We start from the raw sequence: 27,026 nt of genomic DNA, 5'->3' as shown, positions 1-27,026 counted from the left end.
CCGGTTGATATTTCCGAGATTCGTTACAATTCCCGTTCGGATTCGGTTGGCGAAAGTTCGATCTCCAGCACGCCTGCTTTCATCCCCTCGCGGATGAATTTTTACAGAGGTGGGTGGTTGGTGATCGCATAGTTTATTTATGGCACATAACCGCATGAAAATTCGAGCTTGTTGAATTCCCCACCAAGATATTTCATTTGCAGGCGATTTTGCCCAGCCATGTTGCACATTTCAGTCAGCTAATTTGAATCTTCTTGCAGGACCCTTGCGATTCTCGGTGGCAAGAAGACGTTGTAATCTTCATCGATCGTCGCCAGAACACATACCCCAAATTTCGTTTTGACCAGCCGTGAGTCTGTGATGTTGTACGCCGCTCCAATTTCAAGTTCCGACATCTTCTTGGTTGGCGGATTCTCCAGACGGCCGACGTGGCTAACTTTTGTTAGATCCATCGCGTTTCAATCGGTTTCTTGTTTTTCACTAGTAACAGCAGTTCACGACGCGAAGAGACGATGAGACCAGCGTCATCATCGGAATAGGCCCACGTTTTATATACCCCATCGAGTGGGAAATAAGGAGGTAAACTATTAGCGTAAAAGTTTACGGATCATCATCAACATTCCCAGCCTATCTAATTGCGGTGTCGCCACCCGGTCGATTAGCACAAAAGAATGTATTCGAAGTATGGTGAAAATATTATTTTCGCTCTGAGGGCGAACACTGCTGCAGTCGTTGAACGTTTTCCGGCGCACAATCATACGTCGGGACGTATCTTATTCCTCGCTGATCTGACGACGCTCGATCCAATTGGCTTCGCGTTCATCGTCATCTGGTTCGATGTCCGAAAAGATCGCGATCACCTCATTTCCCCCATTTTTGAAAATGCCGGATTAATGTTATGTCCTGAACATATACCCCGTGCTGCCTGCGCGGTTGCGCACGAGCTCTCCGGACACATTCAACGAGTCGCTGAAGATCTTGGAGCGAAAACTCCGAAGTCGCGTCGCTGAATCCTATAATTATTTCTTCGCCGGTAAACTGGTTATTACGTATCATGATGATTTTAGCGCTTTCGTCTCACAAGAATTATAGAAGGGTAATTTCACGGGGAAAAATTGACGCGAGGGATTTTATTAAAAGTGAGAATCGTAACCGGACAAATTGTGGAAAACTATTGGAATTGTGTGCGTCTCTCTGAAATTCAAATTACACCGATTATGAGCAGGAGCACGATATTTACCCGTGAAGTGACAGTGGTCGTGGCACTTTTTCTCCTCAGGGGTAAACGGCTTTTCGCAAATGTGGCAATTCTTTGCGCGCATATGACAATCGTGTTGCACTTGGGTAAGGTAAGAATTTGGGAGAGTGATAGTCAAAGCAAACTATTAGCGCGAGTGAAAGTTTACGGATTGTCGTCAACATTCCCCGACCTATCTACTTGTAGTGAACATTCTCGGCCTATCTAATTGCGACATCACCATCCGGTCAATTAACACAAAAGAGTGTATTCGAAGTACATGAAAAATACTATTTTTCGCTCTGGGGAGTAAAACTATTAGCGTGAAAGTTTACGAATCGCCATCAACATTTCCCGACCTATCTAATTGTGGCGAACATTCCCAGCTTTACTTAAAATTAAGTGCAACTGTAATTCGAAATATATATATATAACTACAATAAATTCTATTAATATTTTTCGAGTGTAAAATTTTCGCTCTGGGGGTAAACTATTAGCGTGAAAGTTTACGGATCGTCATCGGCATTCCCTGTCTATCTAATTGCGATGCCACCATCCGGTCGATTAACGTAAAAGAATGTATTCGAAGTACGTGGAAAATATTATTTTTCGCCTGGGGCAAACTATTAGCGCGAAATCTAATCGCGATGCCACCATCCGGTCGATTAACGCAAAAGAATGTATTCGAAGTACGTGGAAAATATTATTTTTCGCCTGGGGCAAACTATTGGAGCGAAAGTTTACGGGTAACGGCGAAAAATCAAAATGGCTATTCGTCCGACCAAGAAATAAATCACATTATCAAACTGTCCGACGATAAAAATCAAAATGGCCGCCCATCCGACTGAGCAAAATTCAAAATGGCCACCGTCAGACGGTAAAATCGGTCGATTATACTGGTGACGTCATAGCGAAAGTCATATTATCAAACTGTCGGACGATGAACATCAAAATGGCCGCCATCAAAAAATCATGGCCACCGTCAAAATGGCCGCCATCAAAAAATCAAAATAGCCGTCATAAAAAAATCAAAATGGCCGCCAACCAAAAAATCAAAATGGCCGCCATCAAATAAATCAAAATGGCCGCTATTCAATAAATCAAAATGGCCGCTATCCAAAAAATCAAAATGACCGCCATCCAAAAAATCAAAATGGCCGCCATCAAAAAAATCAAAATGGCCGTCATCAAAAAAATCAAAATGGCCATCGAAAATGGGGCGGTGGGCAGTGGTGCAGGGCGGGGGGGGGGGGGGGCATGGGGGCATGGGGGGCACGCCGCTATGTTTGGATCTAGAACTCTCATAACCAATCTACTAGTCATACTTACGGAAATTTAAAAAAAATGCGTTTTTTTGACGTTTGAAGACATTTTGAACAGATTGACATGAAAATCTCAAAAAAAAAAAAATTTTACGGAAGCAAAGCTTCCTTTATGAGAAAGCGAAACAAAAAAAAAAAAACAGCCATATTCAGAAATTTTCTACCTGAAAATATACTTAGCATAGAAAAGAAAAATTGTGATCTCATTTTTATTTATATTGTTTGCGATATTCCGAAAAGTTTTTATTTTTCAGCAAACATGTATTTTTATAACATGAAATTTGTCCGATCGAAGTTAAGATTGATTTCCGTAAGATATTTCCAATTTTTCCGCACTTATGACGGTGTAACTCCCGAACGGATCGGAAGTCCATAATTTCCTTTGGAGGAAAACTTGATTGTAACTGGTCGAATGCAAGTAAAAAGTTTCAGGAAAATCGAAGGTATCGCAAATCAAAAAATTTTGATTTTTTTTTTTCGAAAAAATTTCAGAATTGTGTGGTTGGAAAAATTTTCAAAAATTTTTTTCAGTAAGCTCGGACTTATTGACACATTTTATACTTGTATCATTTTTTGAAAAGAATGAAAGCTCTTGAAGATAGAACCAGTTGAAAAAAGTCTGTTTCGAAAAAGTCGAAAAATCGGAAAATTCATAAAATCGACACAGGTGGCCTAATCGAAAAACGGCCGAACACGTGTTATTTTTTTTTCCGATAGACGAATTGAGAAAAAAATTGATACCAAGATCGGCGTCGGTGACCTTCACCAATTAGGTAAAATGGTGTGGAATACCTCATATATATATATATGGGTACGTCCAATACTTTTCGACCGCAGCCTGCGGGCTTGGGTCAGCGATTCCGCTGCTGATTTTTTTCAAGAAAGTAGGTTATAAAAAAATACGACTTTCCAAATTTGAGCTTAATGTAAGAAAATCTTGTGGCTATAGAAATTTTTAAAGTTTTTAATAATTCAATTTTTTAGTTTTGTTGACGATTTTTTCATGGGAGCTCTGTCGGACTTAGAAACTCAAATCAGACGGCATTCCCCCTCTCTGACCTTGTATTTTCAAGAAAAAAATAGTTTTTCACTCCAAAGCAAAATCCAGTTTAATTAGGACCCATTTCATGAACTACTATTTTAGCAAAATTTTGCATAACTTTGAAAGGCTGCCAAGTCAAGAATTTTCCAAGTAGACGGCTAATCGGTCGCTCAAATTTTTCATCTAGGTATACTTTATCACTACCCACACGAATTATTATCAATTACCACTTTCCTTTTTATATACGGCCTCGCAAAGCCAACTGATTTCTGAAAAATCGCTGTTTTCAGATAGCTGTAACTTTTTTCTATCAACTCGAAATCGCTTGAAACTTTCAGGGAATATACTCCATTCTATCATCAAACACTGCTGTAAATTTCCAGCTAGGAGTCGAAGTTGTTAACGAACTGTGAATTTTCAAATTGTTCAAGTTTCCCACATAATATTTCGCATTTCATGGTATATATATATATATATATATTATATATATATATAGATATATATATATATGGATATATTGTGATGTGGCATTTTTATGCGCGTTCCAAACGGCTCCCCAGACCCTAGGCGGAACCCAAAATCAGGGATTTCGGGATTGCAATCGCTAATAATTTCGAAAAAGAGCGCCAGGACGAGGGTCACGCATCTGAAACTCTGAGAGGGGACACTTTACACGCTGGCAGATAAGACTTTTCAGGATTTTTGTTTATTTATTTTTTTCTTTGTTTCGACAAAATGCAACACCACACACGGTATCGAGAGCAGATTCAACAACGTTATCGGACCACAGTCGCGGAGTTCACACGAGGCTAAGGAGAGAGCGCCAACGTAGAGCTCTGCCGCGAGGGAAACCAAGGCGGACGAGATTTCCGTGGTTGGTCAGTGAGCCGTAGTCGCCCCTCAACACGGTGACATCGTGTAGCCTCGCGAGCCGACACCACGCCACTGCCAAACGATGGAACTCCGGAAAACCAGACAGCCAATCAGCGTTCCACGACAGCGGAAGTCAACGATAGCTACAAGTTAGGCTACAAGACTTTCGTGAAACGAAAACCAATTAGATCGGGAGAACTTTTCATGATTGATAGCGCCTATGTTCGAAGCATGTTCGGTTCTCAACTCCGATTGGCGAGGCCCCTCACTTGAGTCCTGGCGACAGTGCGAGCTAACCGCGTCAAGATATAAAAGAAAAAAAAAAAGTATAGAACAATTTTTGTGTGAGTGCATGCACACCATTATGCATAATGGCGGAAACCGGCGTATGCAGTTTTCTGGTGTGGCTGCGAAGCGATAAGCACTATTAATTCTTCGCGAAGATATTTCAAGGACGATTTAGGTTGGCACACCGATCAACGGTTAGCTAGTTTATAATTGAGTTAGTAGAGCACTCGAAATTTGTTTGCCGATCTTGTTTGATGGCCGTAGTCTAAGTTCTCGCGATAACGCGTAGAGTGAATTTTGTTCATGTAAAGTCTAGAATAGAGTCACGGTTTTGAGTTGAGTCATTTTTGTTTTCAAATTGAGTGCAGCCAAATTCCGTTGCATGAGATCTCGTCGAGTTTACGTATGCGAAATGTCACCTCTCGTGTAAGTCGCGTATCGTCGTGCGTGACCGCTCGGTTTAGCGGCGCGACTTGTTAACTTTGGGTAATCGCGGATACGGATCAACAAGCAAATGCGTTGCGATAAGCGTCATCAGATTAACGTTAAGAAAAGTGTAATGACAGATAATAATTAGAGTTGCGATTAGCGCTGTAGTGGAATTGAGGAGGATGGCGGTTAGCGCATCAAGCCATAGGTTGCTTTGTATTTCTGCCCTCTGGCTTATTGTTAAATTTGGCGATTAGCGCTGTATTTAGTAGAGGATAATTGCAGTTAGCACGTCGAGTAAGATTTTGTTTTTAGTTTTTGTCTTATCGTTTATCATTAAGTATGCTACTAGCGCAAGTAGGCTTAAGGTTTCTTATATAGTTGGTTTTTCTCAGTTCTGTTTGTTTGATTTTGCATCGCGAAAAGTGAATTTTGAATTATTCTTTTTTTTATTTTTTATTATCGCTGTCGTAAAATATATTGTTTTATTTTATTTTTGTTAAATAGCGTGTTGTTGTCGAGTGTCTCTCTTCCCGAAAATTATTCCTCCCTTCTCCGCAGTACAGAGCTACCGAGTAGATTCCCGAGGTCTAGCGCAATAACGATTTCGGGGCCTATTAATCACGTCAGACGCCCAACAGAATCTCGCGATATCTTTTGCAAGATTTAATTTTTTTCAGCCTACATCGTGGGCCGCCAAATTATTGTGTACGCGATAAGTTCTCGGTCATTTCTCCGAGTGGCCGAGGTACAATAAAAATCCACGTCACAATATACATATACATGTAATACTTACATACACTGTAATTCTTTTAATGTAAGATTCTAATATTCTTATGAGTTATTCTGAAAAGATATATGAACTCGGCATTTTCGTAGTCACTATGCGAATTTTCGTAACAATACCTCGATTATCCTGAAATTCCTATATCTTACGTCGATTTTGCATAAGCAATACAACAAATATTCATACTAAAATTCTCTCCATGCCTAAATATTGTGGAATTATGAAAGAAGTCTTGACCACGAAATTAAATTCTGAAGAAAATTTTGGATATGCAGATCACGAATAAAACGCAGCTATTCTTTCCAACGTTTCGGCCGCAGGTACAGGCCCTCCTCAGAGAAGAATTTGTTTCAAAACAAATAGAGAGAATATTTTTTCTTCACTCAAGCATGCAAAATCCTCGTTTGCCCACCGTTTACAGACGTACAATATGGCCGATTGCCGCACTGTGCGCGAAGACGGTGCGCAACATCCTTTAACCAGTGCGCAAAATAAATTCACCAGTAAGCAAAATGTTACCACCGGTTTGCAAAATACTTTGCGCACTGCTGTAATTACTAAGCGGTTTGGTTTGCGGACTGCTGTCATTGCGAGTATACCGAGTTATACAGGTTAGATCAGCCGTTGTGAGTAATTTACGAATGAATTTCACAGATCTCGGATTGTGCATTACATTCATAAAGAAAAATAGTGTTCGATACGCGAGGCCAAACTCGTAGTGCGCAAAACGCTCGTTTGACCTCATGTGTCGAAATATACTATTCCCATCAAGTTCATGTTAAAATAACCAGCATATAATCCAGAGACATGTCTTGAAGAAAGAAAATAACCAAACTAACCGTATATGGCAACGTGTGTGGTTCTCTCAAAGCCTTTGGCTTATAAAGGCACCACGTTATTTTGAATGTCTACCTTCTGACTCATATCCGAAAGAATTAATTAAGTATAAGGACTTCCTGTAATGAGTAAAAAGCAAGATCAATCTTATCGAACCGCAAACACCGTGATTTATCTAAAGCGTTTCGTAGGCTCAGGCGTAACAGAGCTGCCTTCACGATGACAAGGGTTTTTTACACCGTTGTACTCTTTTTCGAAGACACGGAGTTTCCCCAGTGCTTGCTTCTATTTCATGGACTCGGGTATGCTCCATAGTCGCATTTCTCCTATGGTTGCAGAAAATCGTAACTGATGTTCCTCTTCAATTTGCGTACTACAATCTAAAACTACCAACCAGGGCCTTAACCGTGACTGCCTGTTAGACTTAAGATCACCAGGGATCGTTCCCGGATATGGCTCATTGTCAGTGTTGTACAACTACTCCAGGTCTCACTCTTGCCGATAACGTGCGTCTGATTTATTTTACTTCGAATCAGCTCCGAATCGACGAACTGTTTTTCGTTACAACACCGACAGCAGTTGCCTACGAGTAACGGTGAGATCCTCGGGACATTTCTGACAGTCGCAATTGGTATTGCGTCAGCTATTCAATCAGGCGGTAATTGTCAGCCAATACAATTCTAACGACGTGACGCACGCGCATAAGGTGCGCACTTTCCTCATGGACACACGGTACAAGGTCATCTGTAGACCACACATAATCACTTCCCAGCGTCGAATACCAAGTAAAACAGATTATCACAAAGGTGCACGTAGCACACGTACAGAGGAAAATAAAGATTGGAGTTTATTACTTATTTCAACCAAACCCTATAAGCAGAGCTAAAACAATTTGTGAACAAATAATAAGCATCAGCCAAATGCAGGAGAAACCTGAGTGGCTGGAGAAACCTTGAATATTTTTTCCATGAAAATTTCTTGTTATAAACGGAAGAAAAAAATGGAAGCAAATCAAGAAAAAAGTATTCAGTAGAAATTTTTGTACCACGACGGAGAACCGAGTTATAGCAAAAACACGATGATCTCCTTTTTCAAGATGGCGACGAAAACATATCGGAAATCCTGGCAAAAAAATTCGGGATTTTTTCTTTTCTAAGCCCCTCCGATACAATGTGTAAAAATTACCCCGTTCGATTTACTTGCGCTTTCAGATGCATATAATGACTGGACCAGCAAACGGGCTCAACATGCGACCCGCGTAAGATACCACTATATTTACCGGTAGCATCCATAAATGTATTCTTCTGAAACCTACATTCCACTCAAAATGAATTCAATGTGAGAACGTCTAAGAATTTACTTTTGACCAGTATCCTGCGATGGCTACACCCGTTTTTTCCGAATTACTCAATACAAAACTAATTTGTTATTGGATGTGTAATCAAATTAAATATGTATTTAAAATGTCATAATATTGTGCACAGATTCGCAACATTCCATGAATATGTGTGAATTTTAACGTCAAAAGCGAAAGTTGACGGCTGTCTCGAAACAACATTATTATTAGTAGACAGCATTTTTATTTTTAGGTTCATTTAGCACCGACACTTACGGAGGTGGGGTTTGACCGAATCAACGCCACCATTATCGTCTGGCACAATCTGTGTAACTCTAGTGGCAGATTACACGGGTAGCCCAAAATTCGTCAAAATCCACCTCTGTAGATCTACCTCAATAACATTTTGAAAAATCACTTCTATATTCAGCATTCACATGCTAAAACCACCGTACAAAGTGACGATGGTTAAGACATAATGAAGACGGTGCTCAATAAAGGATTAATAACTTGGTGACAGAGAAGTATACTTTGAACGTGATTTATGGATATAACAATATAATGATTACTGTCATACTGATAAAAACTGTTCGACTAGTTCGACTACTGTGTGATTTCATTAAAATAATAAGTAAGTATCTAACTCTACGATAGTAATCCTTCATTAATTTTGAGTGTTTTACTAGGAATCTGTAATGAATTTTAATCAACTAGTTTGATATTGTAGTTTTCATGAAAAGACATGGTTTCTATTGCTAGAGTACCACTGAATACAGCAAATATGTGGAGATATCATGTGATCAACGTTCTTTGATTCACTTCACAGATAATCTTAACACATTTTTCTGTAGGTGCGTGAATCTTAATTCGAATATTCAAGTAACTATTAGAATAGTGGACACCCCCGTTCAACCGAATTGAGGTGAAAGATCGAGTAGAATGAGTGATAATTGCAATTACGAGTTAATATAACAGATACAGTACATGCAGTACGTTTACAACTGATAATCATGCACTTCATATTTTGTCGTATTTACATCGATAAATAATTTGTTTCGATTCATGCACTATATAGATATTCTACTAATACTCAATGTGATAATGACGTTAATGAGACAATAGCATGAAAATGATTATATGTATGAAAACACATCGCGTGATCTATTTTATCATGAAATCTGTAAAATACCGTACCACATCAGTGAAGGTCATCTTTATAATTAAAATGGTACCTCCAAATGGAGATGGTTGCTGTTAAAAGTTGAGCACAATCACGATGACAACTCAATCACACCGAGAATGTCTACTGAAGAATTCATGAAACTTCGTTTTTTGTTGAGTTTCTATTTTAAACATTTAATACAAAGATTCTTGAAAGACGATAGTAAAATTATGCTAAACTTGTAAGAAACGCCAAAAGAGTGATCCTATCTGAGAACAAAAGTAGGTAGAATTTTTTTCAAGCAACTTTGGAAATCTGTTTGATATTTCAGTTTTAATCTAAACTCAGATTATTTTTAGATTTCCACGAAAAACTGGTCAAATGAACTCAAAAAGATTAGAAAAGAATTCCAAATTCGATTGTGGACAGTTTTGTCATACGTTTAACTAATTGAATAATTCCCAACATGTTCTTACCGGAATCCTCCGAAACGTTTTCAAGGATTTGAAAAAGTATTAGAATTTTTTTCAAAAACTTTACAGGATTTAATTTTATTTCTATTCGTCTTATTAATGAATTTTTCCACGTATGATACTGGAAATTGAAACGTAACAAAACTTTTCCCTTTCACATATCTGTATCATCCGTATTATCCGGATCGTGTATATCGTCTAGACACATCTCTGCCTCTCTCTCTCTTTCTCTCTTTCACCCCGATCTTCTCCATCTTCCCCTCTCAAGATATTGATTTCAGTCACTTGGTAGGCACGAGTAGTCTGTACGAGAGCAGTTCTCCCAGAACTTATGTAAGATCATCATCATCATCGTGTGAGCCTCCTGTCGGGCAGCAAAGACCTTCACTTCCGTCACTCCGAATGCAGAAAAGCAGCGTCTCTGATGCAGTGACTTCATGGGGTACGATTCCGTGAAATTCTTTCAAATCTGCGGCAGGAAACCAGGCCTTCTCATTGTCGTCTATTATCAGGATACCAAAGTATCTGCGGAGAGTGAAGATTTGTTCAAATTAGTTTGGTTCTTTATTTCAGACAGGGAGTACAACACATTCGTTGAAAGATGAAAAATGAAATGTAGGTAAAATTCAAGTATAAGAAGTAAAAGTAAAATTTATTAAAAACAAAAATTTAGGTATTCCAGGATTCCTTCTGAGTTAACGGTACGAACGGCGTTTCGCCGGCAGCTAGGTAATTGCCCACACGGAAAACTTCAAGATAAGAAACACATACCGATTGTGTTACGTGTCAAGTACGTATGGAGCTACATATATAAATATGAACTACATATAAATTATCCCAGGATAATTACGTCAATCGAATATAAAAGATAAACGTTGCAGTTACACATTTAAATAGTATATTATAGAGCTCTCGTTCAGATATTTCAGAAGAGGTAAATTATACTAAGACAAGGTCTTGCAAGGTATCGTATTTTGACGACTAGGGATTACGTAGTTGAAAGGTAGAACATAAGTGCTGAACGGGATGAGTCTCGAAACATAGCATCAGCAATGTACACATGCCTGCAGTGATACTAGGACTCCTAATGTTTTGGACACGTGGATTACATTGGCAATTTGATGCCGGCAATACACTCTTGGTGAGAGCTCTCGTCGAATGTCTGCGAGATATAAGTTGTTCGCCGATCTTCGGTATCTGATGTTTGATTACGGAAGCAGGAACCTCCGTACCTTATTTCTGCAAGAGAGTCGTTGCCCAAGAATTGCTTCTTCTGAATATATTCGAAATTGGTCAAGACACACACCACGTGTCCCACTCTATTTGTCAACTGTCACCCGCTTTCGCTGTGCTCATTTGACGGGTATATTCGAATTATTACATTATTAAATAAAATCCCACCAGTTATTTCAAATGAGAATACTCATTTCAGAAAAGCAATACCAGCCATGATACGCCTCACAATCACTTTGAGGTATTCAGCTATTGGTGACGGTTATGAAAGTCTCCACCACGTATTTAAAGTTTTCAGTGAAATAATTTCAAAAATTGTACTTGAAGTCTGTGTGGCATTGAATGAAGCTTTAAAGGGTGAAATAAAGGTTTAAAAAAATCATTTGTACATTTAAGTAGTGTAATGTCCGTTTCTTTTTTTTGTTCATTTAAAATCAATAATTTGAAAATGCATATAAAATAGATACAACTTTACTTTCACGGTTTATCGTTTTCTGAAAAGGCCATTACAAATGCTTCATTTACCAAATCTCTTCTCTCGTATTGTCTTTCATTATGAAGTATATTTAGACTTTCAAGTTATACGTAGTGTCGATATGCATTTATATTATAAACGCTTTCTCCGTGTGGTACTAACAATGAGTACAATGACACTGAATATGATGATAAACTATATGGAGGTCTGTTGCAGTTTGACTCGTTTGATGATAGAATATAACAAGATGTACGTGGATTCAGGTGTTCAATTGTTGATACATTGGTAATAGCAGTTGTAGAATTATTGAAACGCATTCTTCTAATAAATATCCTGTTGATTTCATACATAAATACTCCACGTACGTATCCTGGTAACGTTTTTGATTTTCACTTCAACATTGTGCCAAACAAGTCACACTCATCTTCTCTATCAACTGTCCTTTCACTTCTAGCATTATTAAGCAAATTAAATGCCTCCTTCAGTTGAACACCAGCTTGTTGTAGCTCACAAGGAACATCCGCGAAGTGTCCACCTCCGATTTTGATGAAACTTGGTAGGAATGTTAAGTATGCTAAAATAAAAGAACTACTAGAAAAATTAATTTCAGCCGATATAAAAAAATACATATCTTTTATTTTAGCGTACTTAACATTCCTACCAAGTTTTATCAAAATCGGAGGCAGACACTTCGCGGATGTTCTTTGTCAGTGCGCTGGGAACGTTGTACAATTCAACATACCAGAGTCATACTCAAAGTTGAGTGCTACGATGGAAAAGAATCCGACTACCAAATTTCAACTGCAAGCAATTTTCTTAATTATGAAATTACAGTCAGATTACAGTTTATTTGCATACTTTATATGTTTTTACTAGAAAATGTTATGCACTACGTAATATTACACTAGCGCATAACAGCCGTGCTTCTTCGGAAACGTAATGCAGATTTTTTTTTTGATTTTCTAGATACCGTACCTTGATCTTCAAAAGACTGCTGTGCCAAGTATATACTGAACATAATTGAGATCTGCAGCTTATTTGCTTGATGGCTTTAACGCAGCCTCGAAGATCGATGGGCACAGAATCAATCCAGCCAGGGCTCCAAGAAAGCACTGAGTTGAAAATGTACAAAATTGTACTAATCGAATACTACAAGCCAACTTTGAGGGAGTCTAGAATGTGTACGGTAACAGCTCAAAAATGGTGTCATGTGGAAATATTACAACCCTTAAGGTGATACTCTGCAGTATGGAAATGCGACGAAGATGATATGGAGTGAATGTACACATCTTAGTAACCATACTGGATGATAGGTAGACATAGCTCAACATACCACATAACTTGCACATGATTTTTTGTATCTCATTTTCTCAAATTACAACCGATACGAGATATTGGGAAGCAATTTTCGAAATAATCGTTTTTTATTTTACAGGAACTCTGACGTTGAAGGTTGATTGCTGCGTCGGGTACGCGCTTGATTTTGAGAGGGCCATCAGCTTGACAATACAAGAAGCAACGCATGTGGCATTGTTCAGTATAATTATTAAACTGATCCTTAAAAAAGTCATTTTTTTATTTGAACCGGCTCAGAACCTCCTAGATAGGTTAAAAAGAAATTAGAAAAAATTTGTCAGAAATTTTAACATTCTATTTCAACTAAAACGGGTGCCTGTGACCATATATGCATTTTGAGTTTCGAATTTGGATAGGAACCGCTAATAATCACTAATGATGAAAAATCTATGTGAAAAATGAACTATTACATCAGCTATTTGAACACTATTTCCATTGTAACGGGGAAATGAGGAAAAAATCATAGCTTTGTACGTTGACACTCCTGAAACAATTCAAACCATGGCAGAAAAATGCTTGGAATATTGAAGATAAAAATGTTAAATTACATGGCTGGGATGGACGAAATAAATGTTCAACACACTTCGTTTATTTATCATGCAGAGTATTCATTTTATTTATTACGTATTAAACTTATGATGATAAAGATTTGCACGGATTTGCTTCCGCTTTTGTTTGCTTGACTCTCTTGTCTTTCCCCGTTTTTCTCCTTTCCCTTCTCTGTCCTTTTACACACCTTATTTTATGAAATGGCGCTGTGTACGCATGCTCCCCACAGATACATATTTCTCTCTTCTCCCAGGGAGCTATTGTACCGTAGCATACAAAATTACTCATATTTCCACAAAAAAAAGATGAAACATTTATAATTTAATCACAAATCAATCAGTCATCATTCCCAATTCGCACTCATCATTCATTGCTTGAAGTTGGCGATCAATCATCGTCATCGAGTGTTTTTGTTGATCTCCAATATTCGAAGAATTTTCCAATTTTTTTTTTTTTATTTTGTAGCCAATCTTCAGATCTTTTCCAAATAAGCTTTCTAAGGACCACTCTAATGATATATGATATTTGTGTTGAACTGTTTTTGAAAACATTTTTTGCAAATTTTTGTAACCAACAGTAAGTGGAATAAAAAAATTGACAAGTAATTATCCTGTATACTTCTATAGTAACATAAATGCGTACTTCTGTTCTATTTCGACATATTGATGGATCTATTTGGTAATCCTATTCTTTTTAAAGCCCAGTGTAAGGCTACGTTATTATGTCGAATAATGATGAAATGACATATCTCAGTGTATGCAATTATTACCATGAATCATCAACAAGTTTGTTGTAATACAGAAATAAAAGCAAAAAAACTATACATCGTTACAACAGAATCAGTCTTTGATACCCAAGAATTAATGTTCTCCCTCATGGAAAAAAACCCCAACTTGAATGTAAATTCGTACCCCTAACTCATAGATGATGCTAATTTCCGATAAGACAAAAGTTAGGGGTACGAATTTACAACCAAGTTGGGGATTTTTCCGTGAGGGCTGCACATGTTCTCGTCAAAGAAAATTTCAGAAATATGGGACCCCGAAGGCACCATAAATGATTTTGCATATGTCTATGCTCCTGACCGCGGAAATTCCTACGTTGATCACTAATCAACTCTGCCGTTGACTACAAAGATGGCGGGCACGATGGTTCGCTCTTAACAAGTCTTCTGAAAAACGGTAATAACGTCTGATTACGTGTTCTGATTCACATCAAAATCAATAGGCTTCAAGATTTTAATGGCTTTCACTATTTTCAAATTCAAAGTTCAATATGCATAGCAGTTTAATACATAATGAGGTCCCAAGCAGCGTTCCGTGCCTCAAGATTTCAACAATTTTTTTCGTTTAAGTGCATGTTCGGATTTACTTTCAAATCAATAGGGGGCGAGACTTCAATGGCAGTGACTTCTTGTTTAAATTTGAACTCAATCCGTGTAGCCGTTCGTCACTTATTGAGGTCCCAAGCCTAGGGGCGGAGAAGAAGAAGAAGATTTTTCGTTGAGAATATGTAAATTTGAACAACTGGTGAATTTGAAAAATTAACGACGGAGCCAGGAATCGAACCTGGAATCTAGCGATGCTTTACCGGAGACTTACTCCACTAGACCACCTAGCCGCCCTGACTCTGTTGTCTTTAATTTCTCTCATAACCAGTGAGTTCAAATTTGTAACAACAAACCAACAAAAATTCTCTCGTAGGTTAATGATTTGCACACCCGCATCTCATTTAATAGACGGCATTGCTGTCTTACGGGCTTCTCATCGGAAGCAAAGGATTGAAAGGGGTAAACATAAACATCTACACACTACAGTCTCCTTACATCGTGCATGCAGAGAAGAAATTCTTACTCAAGAAGATTTTTCATTTTACATCAACTTTGACTGTTAATTCGCTGCAGCGAACCTTGATACACTAAAATCACTGGTTAGCAAAGATAACGAGTCGATTGTGGAATCTTCTTAAACGTTGAACTAACTCTTGTAGCGAACGACTTTTGTGATATTATATCATTTTGCAATATTTAGTTGAAACTTTCTCCGCCAACTCATTTCTATGGTTAGTTATAATTAATGAGAAAGAAATAAACTATGCGGAAGTAATCGTTTAGCATCAGAGCTGGGCAAAGTACCAGAAAGTACTTCAAGTCAAAGTACAAAGTACCGTGAGTACTTGAAGTACTCTCGTATTACAAGTAACAAGTACCCTAAATACTTGAAGTACCGAGTATTTGAAGTACAATGTACTGGAAGAACCGTGTAATTGAAGTACCGAGTACTTGAAGTACCATGTACTTGAAATAGTCAAGTATCAAGTTTCAAATACTTTTCAAGTTCAAATTTGATTTCTTACGCACTCTTTAAACTTTTGATTTTGATTCGAGTACTTTTTGCATAAAAATATATTTTCAGATTGTATGATTTACTCAGGTTAGGTAGATTAGAACAAAAATATTTAAACGAAGAATTGGAAATAATTTAAAAATAGCATTGTCGATTGTAACTAATATTTATTGATCTGAAAATTTCAAAAATAAGAAATACAATACACTGATTGTTAAAAACTACTTCAACTTCGTGTTCGTCTTCGAAAAACTTTTCAATAGCACGAGTCTTTCGAAGTTCTTGTCCGACAGAGCCAGTCGTTTCGGAGTATTCGTGATACTTGCGAATGAAAACAATCTTTCCACTGGAGCTGAAGATGTGAGCGGAGTATTATACCGAAAGAACATTTTTTTTACAATGGGGTAATCGTTTAACATCACGAATTTTGATCTCTCGTCCTCCAAGTATTTCAACAGCTCACATTGGACGTTATCTGTGATCGGTAATTCGTCGTCGCCACTGCTTCGACTACCCGATTCGTGTTGCAAAACTCAGTTGTTCGAAAGTTTTAGGAACGAAGAAATTGAACCTGAGTTGTATTCGTCGGGAGAGTCGGTGATCATCACGTCTCTGAACGTGTTTAAGCTACGCATAAACATTTCTCTCATTTTAGTAAGAGGAAAATTAAATTTATACGCGTTTTTGACTGTGTGAAACCACTTCAATTTGAAAGCAGTATGAGATATTGGCGCTAGAATTGCATCAGTAGCCGTGTCGTCAAACGAAAAAATTGATCCAAACCCTTCGTCAAAGCTCGTTTGACAAGTATTTGCCAGAAATCGATTGCATCTTGAGCTGCTTCCGCAGAGTTTCTCAAAGCTTACGTTTGAGCGTTAGTAGAGTCGATAGAAGGATTCCATGATAAACTATTTTCGCCTTGTAGTATGTCCAAAGCTTGGACGATCGGTTTCATGACAAGGCTTCCATGTACGCAATTTCGTTTGGGGTGAGAGACTCTCCCAATCCTAACAGCTCGAATAATAATGGTAACTCTGACTTAGAATTCAAAATTTGCGTCAAAGAATCATAGAACGAGTTCCATCGAGTTACCGTTGGGTAACTGAATGTATGATGGACAGTGGCAACGATGATCTCCGCAGATTTTGGTAATGCGGCTTTATGCCAGAGCTTCGAGCATTTCGCGACTACCCTTAAGTGACGACTGCATAATCGATCGTTAGACCTTAGCGCACTCATATAATCGCTCGTTGCGACCAAATTAAGAGTATGCGAACTGCATCTCAGATGCTGTGGCAAATATCGCGTGATATTCACAGAATCTATTTCGGATAAATCCGATTCTTCCGCGTCCGAATTAGATGAATCATTATGCTCATTTTCAAGTGGGCCATCATGCTCGTGAGATTTTTTATATATCGTGAAATTTGCTTGGATACCGAATTCCTTGAACGCTTTTACAAAGTTCCTAGCGTTATCGGTAATCGTTGCTACGATCTTTGAATTACTCAATCCATACTGTGAATGAATATCGCATAATATTTCAGCGATACGATCGTACGTATGAGGTCCATTGAATCGCCTACAAACTAGCGGAAATGATTGACGGGAGTAATTATCGTCAATAAAGTGGCATGTTACGCCTATAAAGCTTCTACCTTTTGCAGACCAAATATTCGCGGTCGTACAGAAGTAACTGGGTTTGTCAAGAAGCTGTTTTGTTACTTCGAATCGTTGCTTGTCCATTTCAGCTATTCGTCGCGTGATGGTGCGCCTACTTACAAGGTTGACGTGGAAACCTTCGAAAAGTTCTCTGAATCTCGGTTGATCGATGATTGATAACGGTGACATTGTTTCGATTATAAATTTTGGTTGATTTTCGAAAGCGTTTTGAGCCTCAACGTGGGTCTGTGTTTTTTTCCGCTGCTTTTTAGTTGACTCGTTCTCGCATTCTGTGAACTTTGCCTCCCTCTTTAAACTCCTTTTTTTCCTTTTTGTATGAAGAGTATTTGCCGTAGACGTCGGGAGCACACGTTTTAAGTGCTTTAATAGATTTGTCGTCACCGATAAAGATCCTACAAGCACTTTCCTATAAGGACACGCCTGGCAGATTACCTTTATGTGCTCGGTATCGCAGACTTTTTAGCAGATTTTGAAGAACGTTCCGTCGAACATTGCGCTACTGTTAATCTTTTCTTGTATATCTCTCGTGGCATATAGATCGGTAGCAGACATAGATGGCTCTGTCTGAGTGTCTTTTTCGGGTGTTGAGTCGCACCGATCCCGATTGACACATGATCGAGTTTTATTACGTGACGCAGACTCTGCTGATATGCCTGTACTTGTCGAAGGCCTGGAAGATTCTTCGGTACTTATAATTTCTGCAATGGATCTCATATTGCTCCGTGATTGTGCTTTCAGTCAATCTTTCGATCGTCGAGTTGGGACAATTTCGCCTCCAAAATCACTCGAATCGCTTGAGTTGGAATCAACAATCCTGCTCTTTCGGTTCGTAACGTGAGCGATTTGTGAAAGTGGCTCTCCTAGAATTTTTAATCGGACTATTTAATTTTTGAAGCTTCATACCTATCGTAAGGTCTTACTTTCTCAGAATTATATTTTCAAAAAGACCGAGTCAAGTTAATTTTAAGACAAGAAAGGACGGTCTTGGTAATTTTGTAACAACAAATAGGTGTTCAACACGAATTTAATGCAGATATATGATACGTAAAAGATTACGGAGTTTACAATTTTGGTCCAAGAACATTTTTCCATATTTAATTATTTTTTTATAGCTTACGTGGAGAATAAGGGCTCTGAGATGAGTCTGCCGATGCTATAGTTGGTAAACCGGAATCACGAGTGGATACTCTGAAATTTTGAGATGGAGCGTCGTTTTCTTTGTCAGGATATATCTCGTCATTTCCGTGGCAGAAAGTTCCTCTATGATAAGATACAAAATACCAACGTCATTAATTAACTTTGTTGCACGCTTCGAATGAATAATATAAAAAAAAAAAAATTAGCAACCAGTTCATGTAATGTTGGTTCGATGGAAAGCTATATAGATGGGGAATAGCAACGAAAAACCAGGAAAAATACAGAAAAAAAAGTAGTAAATATTGAAAATTTTTTTTGAAAAAATCACCAAAAATCCAAACAAGCTTAGAAAAAAAATTTGGAATAATTTGTACTTTTTTCAAGCTTGTTAAGAGTTATCGAGCGCACGTAACCAACTCCGAATTGAGGCGCGTCCTCCGTGCGGCGCAAATTTTTAATAAATTTATAGTAAAATCATTTTGTTAGTCGGTGAAAATGTTAGCGTCAGTCACCTACGATTTTTGATAACTTACTATGCTACAAAAACAAATTTGACACGGTGAATTGGATCAAAGAGTATTCTGACTAGTCAAACTAATCTATTTTATATATTTAATCGTGCATTATGAGCGTATTTTCGACGAAATTTGGCCAGTTTTGACCATTTGGCACTTCCAATTTCATATAATTTTTTCCAAGTTCTAACTCCATTTTTTTGAAGTTTTATAACCTGTATTTGTAATTTTCTCTCAGAAAATTTTGCTATTTACTCGTGCATTTTGACTAGGCACCGGCCCGTTTCCCCCGGATGTCTAGTTTGCCCCACTCTTCCCTATTCAATAGTATTCTGTTAACTTACCTGGAGACCGTGAATGTTCGTAAGAATCTGTCAGTGATGCACTTAGCAGAGAGGAATGAAGCGAAGACATACTGAAATTTTCAGATGGATCCTCTTCTTCGTTATTTGGATGTCCGGCGTGATTTTCTTGATGCGGAACATTTCGTCGATCGGGAACAGACACAGACCCGATCTCCTCAGTTTTTTTCTTATTCTTTAAACGTAGCGTCAAAATCCTTTTCTTCGGCTTTTTAGCCCCTGGACTTCCAATATTCTCCGTCAAAAGAAACTCGGGCTTTTGAGGTTAACCCAGTACGTAAAAGGAGCGATGTATTGACCACGGTCTTACATACACGTCTTTAAACAACGATGACGGGGGTTTGGACAACTGTCGACAACACAGCACCGCCTTAGATACGAAGCGTATTTTCCCCCACCACTGGAATTCGCCTTTGTTTCCAGACCTGTATATGTATACGGACCGTGTAGGTGGGTCGAATCTAGACAAATTCGACGCGAGCGTTTGCGGTGGACAAATTGTAAGTTTCTGTGCCGTCAATTTCCCATATGCGCGTGTATGCGCGCGCATTGTTCTAAAAGTTGGTGTTGGAACTGAAACCACATATTTCAATAGAGTTTTTGTTTTATCATCTTTATTACTTCAAATTTAAAAATGAAATAAATAGTTTAAATAGATCATTTTCACATACCTTTTATAATCTGATATTTGTTTGACATAAATATAACATTATAAACAAATGTACGATTATTTATTATTTGTCTGATATGCAATGACACGAATCGAGGCACAAATTGTTCTGCTATTGCCCACGAGCGGCGCTAGTAGAACATCTGCACGGTCCCTATATGAGACCCGCGAACACGGCCTCGAATTATTCGCTGCGCAGTAGTGCGTTGCGCACGGTAATAGCGACTAGTAGCGACGCCTAGGTGACGGTCACACACGGGTCCATCCCCACGCCACGAGTTGAGTCTCCTGTCTCTAGTCTTCTTGGGCATTATACATGCACTCATTATCAAAACGTATTGGAAAGTTCTTCATACTTAGTACTTGAAAAAGTACTTGAAGTACAAGAAAGTACTTGAAATTTTAAGTACAGGTACTTGAAGTACATATCATGTACTTGAAAATTCAATTACAAGTAGTTAAAGTACAAGCCAAATACTTGCAAATTTAAGTACAATACTTGAAGTACTTTCGAAGTACTTCAAGTATGTCACAAATACCAGGTACTTGAAGTACTGCCCACCTCTGTTTAGCATCAATGACTAGTTTTGGTAGTACATTCTTCAGAGTAAGAATGTTATTCGGACTCCCCTATATTACCCTTTCAGCAGTCTTGCAAATTATGACGACGTCATCACTGGGCTTAAGTAAGCCACCTCTATTTTTCCCTTTTAGAAGCAGCGAAGATGCATTGTCCGATTCTAATGCTTGTAGACATAATGGGCATTCAATTGTTCTTTTTAAGCTTTGACTATTGCACCAGCGATGTAACTAACTACTTGGCTGCAATACTCATTCCAAACCCACCCATTAGAGGCCTCGTAATCATGGTCGGAGGCAATTGCATCCAATAATGTATCGTCACCTTCGTCCTGTGTTGAACTTACTTGTAGCAAGTCTGTCGCATCTTGCAATGAACAATTTGCCTCTTAAGGAACAATGCAGTTTACGTGCAAGCACAATTTCATGTAGGCGGATCTGAATTGTCGACAACTTGGATCGTTATTGAAACCTCCCATTTTCCTGCAGCAAGAGAAAATGTTTCGTGGCTGTCTTGTGACAATTTGTATGTCAGCAAGTATGACATTAATTGATTGTCAAATGTATAATGTGCCAGTTTTAAGACGCTTTTCATTCCCACCATGAATCCCTAGAATCCGGTTCTTCTGTGACTTTTAAAACAGAAACTTCTTCACCTCTGAATTATTTTCAGCCCATTAATGTATTTAATAAATTAATCCACCTTTGATTTAAAATTATTCATATTTTCTGCAGTGATGCATTCTTCGGACCGGTTTTTTCCAAATTTTCTTCTAGAGTTCAAAAGAGCGAAGATATCATGCATTGTCCTACAGAAGTTGGCTGTAGAATCAGCGCCCTGGAACTTCGAAATCTTCTTCAAGGAACTTCAATGCATCAGCTGCTCTCGTACTCAAAACTTTGATGGCTGATTTAACTTTTGTCTAAGCTTTTTCGCACAATGTAATCCTTGTTAATCTTGATATTTCACAAGTTCGACAATATAATTCTAATCTACTCGGCCACCACCATCATCGATTGTAACGAAATCAGCAAAGGTCGTTCTCACTGATTCCCCATATGACAAACATCAAGTACAGCAAATATTGGCTTTCCAGTAGTAGGATGCTCGAAAAAGCTACTTTCCTCGTTATTCCGGATGTTGCATCCAAGTTGATCCACTGTTGGAATATTGGTAGATGCTCCACTGAATATGACGGAGCATATATCACTAATTCCGTACTCGTGTAGGAAGAGTAAAATTTGTTTGGCAATATTAGCTCTCTCTTGATTTGATAAACAATGGATGAAATAATGAGCTATCGGGGTTTTAAAATGTCCGTTGAGAGCGACCAGCATGAAGACCAACGCATAATTCGCTTCTACAGCGTGATGACAGTCATCACCAGTGGTTCCTAGATCGACTAGCCCATGAAATTTTTTGCTATTCCACTTATTGTCAGTAAGTCTTTTTGTAGACATTCCATCCACTTGCATTCCGAATTGTAATTTCTTGCCATTCGAGAGGTTTTCTTGAACTATTTTTCTCAAATTATCTGAAATTTGTGTGTTTATACCTGGAAAAAAGTCTACGATTCAAACACATTTTCGGACTGTTTGTCGGTAAGGTGAGGCTTTCAGGAAAGTTCTTCTGACATACCCATATTTCGGCGTTGAATAATATAATGAACTGCTCGCATATCCTTGTAATGCAGGAAAATAAACGTTCGTATTTTTCTCCGACAGCAGGTTTTTGAATATTTCATTCAAAGCTGAACTCATTGAAGTCTAAAGAGATAAAATAAATGAAAATGAAATACATAAGATATGAATTGGATTTTTTATTTTGTTTCCACTTTTGTTAAGTATCATTTCAACTGACAATGATTGCAATTGTAATAATATTCAATCATGTAATTTTTGAATCGTTCAGTCCTGTGTTTATTATCTACCGTAAACAGTTTTGAGTATAATTTATAGTATACTATGATGCGAGTACGGTAAAACTTTTTCTTATGAGTGTGAGTCTGGAGCACGAGTCGAAGGCAAGTGATCTAATCATAAAACATCAGAAAAAGTTTTTCCGTCGAGCATTGTACAAAATTTTATTTTGCGAGGTGTGAAAATAGGGATTGTGTGCGCGTTTCGCGTACGGAAAACGTTCATTATTGTACCAAGCGACATAAGATATATTACATTAATAATTAGAACCATCTTAAATATTTCACAGTTCAATCATACGAATTTTTATATGTGTATACGGGGCATCGATCCCACACCGAAAAAAAATTTATTTTAATATATATTTCAGAATATAATTATAAAAATATATCTGAAAATATATGTAAAACACATAAAAATATATAAAAAATATAACAGAATTTGCCCAAAAATATATGCCAGAAATATATGTGTGAATATATTTCGAAATATATGCGAAAATATATATCGAATTCATACGCAACAATATATATGTTCCCATATATGTATTCATATATGCAGGCATGTAAACTAAAATATATGGTCAAATATATGCAAAGTTCACTTCGATGTGCGTGCAAAAATATATTGAAATATATTTAAGAATATATACAGAAATAAAGGGAGAAAAGGATCTTGACATGAACTGGATTAACAAATTATAGGTAGGTTTATATTTTTGTGTATTTGATTGTAATGTACGTTTTCAAGATATTTCGTATAATTTAATTATATTTAGTTTATTCTAAATGTTTTTTCGAAAATCATTTCTTAATTTTTGTCTCAAGTTTAAAATTATAAAAATTTATCAATACCGGTTATATTGGTGATTATAAAAAAGTATGTAAGTATTAATTAGTATTAAGTAAAAGTTAAACAAGCAAGTGTAAAATAAAAAACTCAAAAGCATTTCAAATTTCATCTTGTTCTTCGACTTATTTTTCCTCTCTCTCTTTCTGATTTGCGTCTGCTGCTTTTGTCTATAAAAATGAATAAATAAAATAAAATACATAAAAAAATGTGTTTTAGCGAGTAACAATAGAGGAGACTCGGGATCTGGTTTGGTACAGGTCGTCACAATAAAAACACTGCGCGCACTAAATTTAGCAAAAAAAAATTATAACGAGATTTATTGGACACACTATATACAGTTAGCGAAGTACCCGATATATACAATGCCAAGAGCAACACGTGGTAGCGAATGCACCCAAGATCACAATTAGTTTAATAATTGCTTTAAAGCGAATTCTCACACAGTAATTGTTGTTATCAGTAGCTAAAGAATTAGAAGAATTAGCGGCAAGAAAAAGAACACGAGGTGAACTAGAGGTAGCCGAAAGTAATAATGGCGGAAACCGTTAGAAATCGAGTCTTCTTCCCTGTGAGGAAGACTAAGCATGTCCCATAGCTAAGAGCCAATAAGAAAATTCGTAGCGAGTGACGTCAGAGAATAGCGAAATGCGCAAGTGTCAGTGAATTTGAACTAAAAATTCATTGATTGGCTATCGATTGTCGGGTGATCTATGCTCTGCTTAGTGCTGCCTTCTTGCTGCGGGTAAGCCGAACTTCGCCTCGCCCGGGCAATTTGGGTGTTGACTGAACAAAATGAATACAGCATTCGTGTATCTTAAAATTTTTGGTGATAGCAATTATAGAATAGTAATTTATTTAAACTTACGTTTTTCAGCTTATGGTCTCTCCTCAATGCAGTTAATTTGTTATTTATTGCAGAACCAAATTTAGAATCGTTAAATGTACTCTTGAAACGGCTTTTAACAGTGTCTGTAATACAATTTTCAATTCAAATATTAGTATGGCTTACTAAACAAATAGCTATAATTATTTTATATTTACCTTTAATCGCAGCAATTATATTTTGATCCAGTGCACTGTACACGACATTGTCATCATCAGGTTTTTTTATTTTTGACTTACCACCTTTGTAATTACTACGCAACAGCGTTGTCATATCAAATGTAGCCGTAACAAGAGCAATACCCATAGACGTGAACGTGGATTTGGATTTAATAGCACTCCATTGCTCTCCAGTTATGAAAATTTTACTACCTTTCTGTCCAAGTTCTTTCTAAAAAATGAAATCAATATTTAATGCTAGAGAAAGTATAAAATTTGCGGATGTAAATAACTAAAAATTAACATACAAAATCAGGATTAGAATTCTCATCTTTTTGACTGCTATCTGACGCACAGGGTTTTGAGATTGATTTTGGTTTGTTTTCGTAGAGAATTTTTATTGCATTCAGTACTAAAACATACAAACATTGAGATGAATTTATATTCATGTATGAAATATTAACAATCTTTATGAAACAATACCTTCTCTTAACTGCCCTGCTGTCACATATTGATTTGGTGAGCATGGAATTGATGGACAATCATTTTGGTAGCTTGTTTTTACACCATCAATATTGCTAAGGTTCTTATTTTGGGAAACCGAAGTTGAACTTCCAGTGGTGTTACTTGATTCACTTGCAACGTTCTTTTCTTTATCTTCAGCTTGAACGACTTCAGAAACAATAGTGATATCTGTTTCTTCAACGGGCTGAAAATTCATTTACTATCATTATCATCCATTGAATGCCATAAGATTGAATCTCTAAAATCCTTAAATAATTCGAGTAAATTTCATTTAAGGTATTTCTGGAGGTACACGTATCAGCCAAAAGTTTCGACCGCAGCGTACAGTAAAACCCAAGTCTTATATGATGCCGTCGGTTAAGAACTTTTGACAGAGCTAGTACACTCTGTGTGTCCTACACAATCACACCTCATGCATGGATAGGTCCCCTACACGCATAGAGCGCGGCGCTGTAATCGTGGCAACAGCGCAATTCTCTTATATATTTGTAGCTTCCACCGTGTATCAGTGTTTTACGAAATATTGTTAACAAAAGAGTGTGAAAATGTCATTACGAGTGAGATTCAAGGGTCGGTTTTTGAAGAAGATTTTGTTGGAGTTTGTAAGCCTTATAAACAATTATTAATGGTAAAGACTTTACTACCAACTTTAAAAGATTTGAAAGGCGTGATTTCCAACGAGATGATTAAAAAAATAGCAGGAGCCGGAATCCACTATGAAATTCTAAAAGAGATATATTTAAAAACCGGCGAAGTGGAAATAAAAAAATTATTATCCGAGAAAACGATCTCAAACAAACCAAAGGTTACATAAGCCACAAAAATTATCGACAAGGTTGTTGTGCACCTAAAAAATAAGCTTTGATTTTAATATAACTTGTTTATTTATTTAAAAAAAAAAAAATTGTTGTTGTTTTAAATATTTTTCATCATTTGTTAGACACTCAATACATATTTGATTTATTGATGCATTTTATTTTATAAAGACACACAAATGTCGACCAAACATGGTTGTCAAATGTCGTGTATATATATACACGTATGAATGAATGAAATAAATTTCATTTGTTGAGAGAAAACATTTATTTCAACTCGTCTCCGCAATTATTGAAACTCAGAAAAAAACACATTTCAAATTCCCGGAATTTACCGCGCGCCCACCAGATCGCCGCAGCGAACACTGTTGCCATTTCATCACAGCTGATTGTGTTTTCGTGGCGTGAATTCCGTGACGAATAAAATTAATATTTTTCGAGTGTCAATATCTCCGAAACTGAGTAGTGGAAAATTACCATTTTTTTTTTTAAAGAATCGCACAATAGTACTGCATACACGTGCATTTTTATTCGAAAACGGTAAGTGGCGTTTAGCGCCTATAATAAAAAATCTGAGCAAAGTCTATCCGTTCACGTGTTAGGTATAGGCATCGCGTACAAAATAACCGATTTTTAATTGCAATTATCTCACAAACTACGTAGTGGATTGATTTAAAAATTTAGGAATCGCTTCATTAAGGTTGTTTCTACACCATATTGAAATTTCATGCAATCCGTAAGTCGATGAAAAAACTCCAGAACTACCTTAATGCAATCATACTTCGTCTTTTTCCAAATCAATTTCGCTAAAATTAATTTTTTTGGCTGCCGTAGCTTCTGAATCCTGAGAATAAAAATAAAAATTATTAGTTTTATAAATGATTTATTTAAATTTAGTATTTTTTAAAATATTAGTTATTTCGAGAAGAAGTTTACCAACTATACCTCATCCTCATCAGCTTTACGTTTTAGGTTCCCAGTCAAATCATCAGTCTCATTCTCGTTATCATCATTAGTTAAAACTTTCCTTGGGGATGTTATTCCATCAAGAGCATTAATTTTTTTTTCTAGTACAGCAATTGAATCTAAATTGAGAAAAAAAGTCGATATTAACCCTTTCGGCCCGATCGGTGACTGTAGTCACCCAACGCCCGACGCTCGCTCTGTCCGAGCGGTGACTATA

The 27,026-nt window shown here is 37.2% G+C and overlaps 1 protein-coding gene and 1 long non-coding RNA gene across 2 annotated transcripts in view; both read right to left on the bottom strand.

Moving 5' to 3' along the window:
• Positions 1-9,565: 9,565 nt before the first annotated feature.
• Positions 9,566-27,026, bottom strand: part of LOC124299125 (sodium-dependent neutral amino acid transporter B(0)AT3) — a 521,903-nt gene continuing 504,442 nt past the window's right edge. Inside the window, exon 17 of the mRNA XM_046752087.1 lies at positions 9,566-10,311. Within this exon, the coding sequence (XP_046608043.1) occupies positions 10,116-10,311 (196 nt within the window). The 3' untranslated portion in view covers positions 9,566-10,115. The remainder of the gene's footprint in view (positions 10,312-27,026) is intronic.
• On the bottom strand, positions 23,438-26,689 carry LOC124299130 (uncharacterized). The gene is made up of 5 exons (XR_006906944.1): positions 26,625-26,689; positions 24,987-25,212; positions 24,504-24,735; positions 24,328-24,431; positions 23,438-23,629 (listed from the first exon to the last, which is right to left on the bottom strand). It is a non-coding gene; the product is annotated as an uncharacterized LOC124299130 (long non-coding RNA).

Source organism: Neodiprion virginianus, chromosome 2 (assembly GCF_021901495.1).
Source record: "Neodiprion virginianus isolate iyNeoVirg1 chromosome 2, iyNeoVirg1.1, whole genome shotgun sequence".
Lineage (NCBI taxonomy): Eukaryota > Metazoa > Arthropoda > Insecta > Hymenoptera > Diprionidae > Neodiprion > Neodiprion virginianus.
This window is presented reverse-complemented; position numbering and strand designations above follow the sequence as displayed.